This window comes from Orycteropus afer, unplaced genomic scaffold (genome assembly GCF_000298275.1).
Source record: "Orycteropus afer afer isolate SDZICR_OR568_19922 unplaced genomic scaffold, OryAfe1.0 scaffold00086, whole genome shotgun sequence".
NCBI lineage: Eukaryota > Metazoa > Chordata > Mammalia > Tubulidentata > Orycteropodidae > Orycteropus > Orycteropus afer.
This window is the reverse complement of record NW_006921673.1, coordinates 620,601-627,107: the sequence shown is the minus strand read 5'-3', so window position 1 is coordinate 627,107 and position 6,507 is coordinate 620,601. Positions and strand designations below refer to the sequence as shown.

Genomic DNA, 6,507 nt, shown 5'->3' with positions numbered 1-6,507 from the left:
AGTGACAGTAGCCACATCCAAGTTGAAAGTGATAATCCATGGGTGCCCAGGCACTCAGTGCAGGGTGGCAAGACCAGGACAAGGAAAGACAAATAAAAATAACTTCCAAATCATGCCATTTATTTTTCTTAATTGGATTTTACAGCTCATCTGAGCTTCTGCTCATTTCTCTGAGGAGCTATAGAATTTGAGTGAATGTTTTCTGTGTTCTTTGTCCTTCCCCCAAATGAGAACATGCAGAAACACATACATGAAGGACAGATAAGAGCATACTGGACTCTAGTTTTTACTTTTCCCTTTGGCTTCACGGTGACACACATTTGTTGCCACATATCCTTAAAAAAAAAAAAAAAAAAGTGATTAGGACAGGATCCCTGCATGGAACGTCGACAAGAGAAGGCAGTGGGAAGGGAAGCAGTGAGCCCCTTTACCACCCCACTTCCTCACCCATCTCTCTCCTTCACTCTTGATCTTTACAAAGAAAGATGCAAAGAAAGAGTACGGGGCTAGTAGAGTCCCTGCTAAGCTACAGGGCATTTTTGTGCCAGGTGAAAAGAGGCAGATACACGGCTTCTTCTTTGTGTGGAGCATGGCTTGCCGGGTGGATCCCAGGCCCCGCCTGCCCCCTTGCCCTCATTTATGGGTGTCCTCGTGTATATGCTGTAGCCCCTTAGGCTTTAACAGCTTCAGGGTTAAAAGACCATGAAGGAAGAAGTATCTTCCAAAATTTTTCAGAATGTCCGTGGTCCTGTTGGAGACCAGAGTCTCTCACAAGGAGGTCCCAACATGATCGCTGTGTAAGGGCAGTAGTGATGCTGTTCTGGGCTACAGGGGTATCCAGCCCACTACCATACATGCAACCTACTCCTTGCATCTGGATTCTGCTTTATTTCCCAGGGTGGGGATGCAGACATGGTGGAAAGAGGCATGGCAAGCACCAACGAGGGAGACAACCTTCCCAGCACAGGAGTCCCTGCCTGGGACCCGTCCGTCTCTTACTTAAGAGTCATTGTATCTCACTTCATGAATAAAGAAAGCTGGGATTCTCTGTGGCTAGCCTTAACAGGAAATGATCCTGGCAAACCTTAGCTTCCTTAATTCATGGATTCATGAAAGCAGAGATGAGAAAGGGTATGCCCTTCTCCTGAATGATGGTGCCGTTGAGAGGTGTCACTGGTTAACCTGACAGCTCAGAGACCAAGGCTGTGTGGATATCATTTCTCAAGGATATTATAGGGCTGCAGTTTACAAGCTACCAAGTTGGACTCTTTGCTCTGGGAATTTAATGTGTGACAGCTGTGTGCAGCCAGTGGTGTCCAGCATTTTAAAAAGGTCAATTAAGAAACGGTTGATGGTGGCACAGCTAATGACAGCCCAGAGGGGTGAGCAGGGCCAAGTAAACAGAAGAGCCGAGATGTATATTACTGGAATTGAAGTGTCCAAGTGAAGCGTAGAGGGAAGGAAATCTATTGTCACAAGCCATAAAGTATGTCCAAGTTGTGCAGCTACAGTATACAGCTGTGCTCCTCCCCAGGCTGTGTGGGGAAGTGTCTGTGAATGGAGGGGTTGGCTGACAAAGGGGACACATGCATCAGCACGATTAACCTGCAGACAAAAACCGTGGCCCTCCTTGCTACCTGTTCCTCTGCACTCTCTGCTCTCTCACAGGTGAGCATGAGGTAGATGCTAAAGTGAGATTCAGAATGCGGGTCATGTTCTAGAAATCCATATTTTACACATTCCCCCAATGCTGTGTGCTGCCCACTCCTCACAGTGTGTGTGGGTGGGCAGACAGCCAGGAGCCTGAGCACCAACCCAAGCAAAAGGCTTTGCTCAGAAGACAAACCAATTCCCTGGCTTCAGTGGATGTACAACGTGGGATCCGAATGGGACCTTTTACACAGCAGTCAGTGCAAGGGGGCATGGATCCCTTAGAAGAGGTCTATTTCAGCCTGTGACAGAATTGGCTCCTGGTTGGAGAAGGCACTGTGCAGAGCTTTTTTTTTTTTTTTTTTTAAACCAGACAAAGGAGTCTTACACTAAGAGCATGGCTGCCAGGACAGGCTTTTTTGCCACATCTACCTGTCAAGCTAGAAATTCAATAGAGCAGTGGAAATGCTAATTGATATGCAAAACAGGTCCAGAGTTCCTAGACATGTCTAATGATACTCCAATTCATTATGAATGCAGAATTAAGACATACAAAATAGATGGGAATAATAATACTAACCTTTTTGCTTTTTTTTTCTTTCAGTTTTCAAAGCTACTTTGGGAAACTTTGCAGGTCTTATGATTTAAAAAAAGAGTATTGCAATCAGTGGAGTTTGTCTTTTACACACTGTATATTTATTATTAGAAAATAGCTTCTATCAGCTGTCAGTACTAAACAAGTTGACAGGAGCGTGCTTCTCACCATAATTTTTTTTCCCCCTTTTTAATGGTATTTAAATAAACAGCTCACTGTGTGGAGAGTTGCCACACCTATTTTTTTTTCTTTAAAAATGGAATAATTAGATGAGGTTTAATACAAAACATCCTTCCAATCTGACTTGTTCTGAAGTCATATGCTGTCTCTTTGAGGAGAAACATGAAAGAGATGAAAAAGACCACTCAAGCTATCAAATTGCCCCGAAGAATATACAGTAGAAACCAGGAAACAAATAAACTAGCCAAAACAAAACCCATTCAAACCAAGAAACCAGTTTTTACATTGGTTTTTCGATTTTGATTATTGTCTAAGTTTAATATATATATATATTTGAAATAGTAATAAAAAAGGAAGAATTGCATCCTTAGCAGGACCACCTTCCTCATATGTTAAAGAGGTGTTCAGAAAATTCCATACAGTATCTGCTAAATAAACATGTTTGGCAGCTTAGCAAATATCATATGATTGCAGCATCCATGATTTGAAGTAAAACAGCATTTGCTTTCTTTCGGCAGAGTTCGTTGCTCAGGGCAATGTACTAATGCATCTCTGGCAGTTCTTAGACCCACAGGCTTAAGGAAGGGTTTAGGAGTGGCTCAGTGCATGGCCCCAGTGCAGAAACTTCCAGACCCCAAACAATGAATCAATCAACCACCCACACAAGCATCAAACAATTGTCTCCTTTGAGTTCCTCTTGACCGAATGGAGGCCCAGCAAGGACTGTTGATTAGAAGGTACATTGACAGACTTTGGAATGAGGAGAATCACCCTCTGATTGGTCCGACGCCATTCGTTGTACAATCGACAGTGGTACCTAAATGACACCTGGGCGGGAGAGGAAAAATAAGGGAAGTTTTCAGTCAAGGAGAAATTGACCATCAATCCAAGAAATAAGTTATTCAAAATAGCTGGAGACAGCATAACGGTAGAGGGCAAGAACCCTGGGTGAAACTGCTCTAGGAAGGAGCTGAGTGCTGGGAGACTGGGCACCAACCAAAGAACACCCATGGGTAGGGCTCACTTGGGTGGCTTCCTTTGTTTCTCCTCAAATTGAGTAAGATCATGATTTGAATAGGAAGATAAGGTTCTTTTTAAATTTGGATGTATTTTCAAGCAATGGTATTCCAAGCCTCAAAGCAGCAAGTCATCAAGGAAGGAGAGTGACTGGATGTAACCAGGTAGAGTAAATACAGCACGAGCTTGTGTCCAGCTGTGTGATGTACCTTTCTGGGCCTCAGATTCTTCTTTGTAAAATGAGAGGACTCATGTATACTCCTGCAGGTCAGAGGATCCCATTCCTACTGAATACGATATGAAGGGGACCCTCTTACTGTGCCATGGGCAGGTCACACAGTTGTTCTTGGTAGCCCCGAGGGGTGAAACCTAACTGCCTCTAGCTCCAGAATTCTAAGGCTTCCAAGTGAGAAGATTCAGCTTGGGCACTATTACGTGGGTTGAACTGTCCCCCCTCCCCAAAAGATATGTTCAAGTCCTAGCCTCTGGTACCTGTGAATGTGACCTCATTTGGAAATAGGGTCTTAGGAGATGTAATCTATTTAAGATGAGGTCATAATGAATTGGGGTGGGGTCTAAGCCAGTGACTTAGAATAGGGATATCACAGCTGGTATCAGATGGATTTTGGCTGAAAAAAAAATACCAGAAAGATGTTAACTTGTGTTTTACTAACTATGCAAAAGCATTTGATTGTGTGGATCATAACAAATTATGGATAACATTGAGAATGAGAATTCCAGACACTTAATTGTGCTCATAAGGAACCTGTACATAGAACAAGAGTTTGTCATTTGAACAGAACAAGGGGATACTGCACAGTTTAAAATCAGGAAGGGAGTGCATTAGGGTTGTATCCTTTCACCACACTTATTCTATTTGTATGTTGAATAAATAATCCAAGAAACTGGACTATATGAAGAAGAATGTGGCATAAGGATTTGAGGAAGACCCATTAACAACCTGTGATACGCTGATGACACAACTTTGCTTGCTGAAAGTGAGGATGATTTGAAATACTTACTGATGAACATTGAAGTCTGCAGTATGAATTACACCTCAATATAAATAAAACAAAAATCCCCACAACTGGACCAATAAGCAGTATCACAATAAATGGAGAAAAGATTGAAGTTGTCATATAAGACTTCATATTACTTGGTTCTGCAACCAACACCAATGGAGGTAGCAGTCAAGACATCAGAAGATGTATTGCATTGGGCAAATCTGCTGCAAAAGACCTCTTTCAAGTGATGAAGAGCAAAGATGTCTCCTTGAAGACTAAGGTGTGTCTAACCCAAGCCATGGTATTTTCAATTACCTCATATGCAGTCCTTAAGGCATTTGACTGCTAACCAGAAGGCTGGCTGTTCAAACCCACCAGCCACTCCTTGAAAGGAAGGTTTTGCAATCTACTTCCATAGTGATATCGCCTCAGAAACCCAAAGAAAGTATGAGTTGGATCCTACTTGATGGCAGTGAGTGTGGCTTTGGTGGACATAAGGCATTCATGTACTGCCCAGGCAATTAGAGTCTATACTTTTGAAGTAGAAGAAAATGGCCTTTAATAATGGGAGTAGGTTCCATTTGCATGCATCCAGATGACCACGTAAGTGCTGGGATGGCAGCTGCCCATGAGCTTAGGGTGCCATATTCTCTGGTTCTGGGCTCTTTTATTGCCTAGGAGTGGGGAGTGGGTTGCACAGACACCAGTACAGGGTCCACAGTGGTCAGAAATTGAGCTGACCTGATGCTTTGAGTTTAGCATTTCTGGAAGGAGAGGAGAGCACAAGCCCTTGATCAGAAGGGCTTGCTAGTCTCATGGCAAGATCATGAAATTCAAGGCCACTCACTCAAATTCCTAAGGCTAGAAAGCAGATACAGCATATGATGCAGGCTGAGTGCCAGAGAGATCTGGATATGAAAATAATATGCTTTTAAATTCAAACAGATGTGCTTATTTCCAAAAGGCCTCAAACATGCCAAAGTAGATTAAAAAAAAAAAAAAAAAAGCAAACAAAAACAAACTTGGTTCTCTTATATCTATTCTGTCCTGCTACTGCTTGGTGCTACTCTTGAATGTAAGAGAAGCAAGTTGGAAAGCCAGCTGTTCAGGACCAAGAGCAGGAAAGAGGTAGAACACAGACAAGTGCTAATGAAGAGCTTTGGCAATACAAAATATCTGGGATCTAGAAATATTACAGGAGCGGTGAGTTTCAAATCAAGTGTCTTTTTGTCCAGGATGTTAAAAGCTGTGCACACTTGGCATTAGTAAGCAGAGAAGTAGCTGAGGGGTGAATAAGCTCTGGTAACATAGTGCCTAAGGCACTTGACTGCTAACCAGAAGGCTGGCAGTTCAAACCCACCAGCCACTCTTTGGAAGGAAGATGGGGCAATCTACTTCCATACTGATAGTGCCTTGGAAACCCAAGGAGGGGTCGCTATGAGTCAGGTCCAACTTGACAGCACATAACAACAACAACAACAACTACAGTATAGGGCAGTGTTTCGTTCTGCTGTGCATGGGGTTGCTATGAGTCGGAAACAACTCGACAGCACATAACAACAACTACAGTGTAGGGAGCAGGCCTGAGCTCTGTGGCCAGGCACACCAAAAAAAAAAAAAAGAACCCAACCCAAACTCACTGCCACGGAGTCAGATTGGACTCATACAGGGACCCCTCCTTGGGTTCCTGAGGTGATTATCGCTACAAAAGTAGACTGCCCAACCTTCCTTCCAAAGAGTGGCTAGTAGGTTTGAACCTCTGAACCACCAGCCTTCTGGCTAGCAGTCAAATACCTTAGGCACTATGCCACCAGAGCTCTTAGGGCCCAGGCACAACAGGGGTTACTTGCTGTCTCTAAGCTTCACTTTCCTGCTTTGTAAAACAAGAATAGGGTAACCGAGACAATCCATATAAGGCACTTGGCACAGTGCCTGGCACACGTTTCATTTTCTGGACATCTTACTTGTCATGTGTTAAGTATGGAAGAGAATGTGATGCTTCTGTGATACCTCTTTTCAGATACAGGGAAACTAAAAAGGCAAAAAAAAAAAAAAAAAAAA

The 6,507-nt window shown here is 43.2% G+C and overlaps 1 protein-coding gene across 1 annotated transcript in view; it reads right to left on the bottom strand.

Moving 5' to 3' along the window:
- Positions 1-3,094: 3,094 nt before the first annotated feature.
- The window catches only part of MARCHF3 (membrane associated ring-CH-type finger 3), a 74,944-nt gene continuing 71,531 nt past the window's right edge, over positions 3,095-6,507 (bottom strand). The window contains exon 5 of the mRNA XM_042781131.1: positions 3,095-3,253. Within this exon, the coding sequence (XP_042637065.1) occupies positions 3,095-3,253 (159 nt within the window). The remainder of the gene's footprint in view (positions 3,254-6,507) is intronic.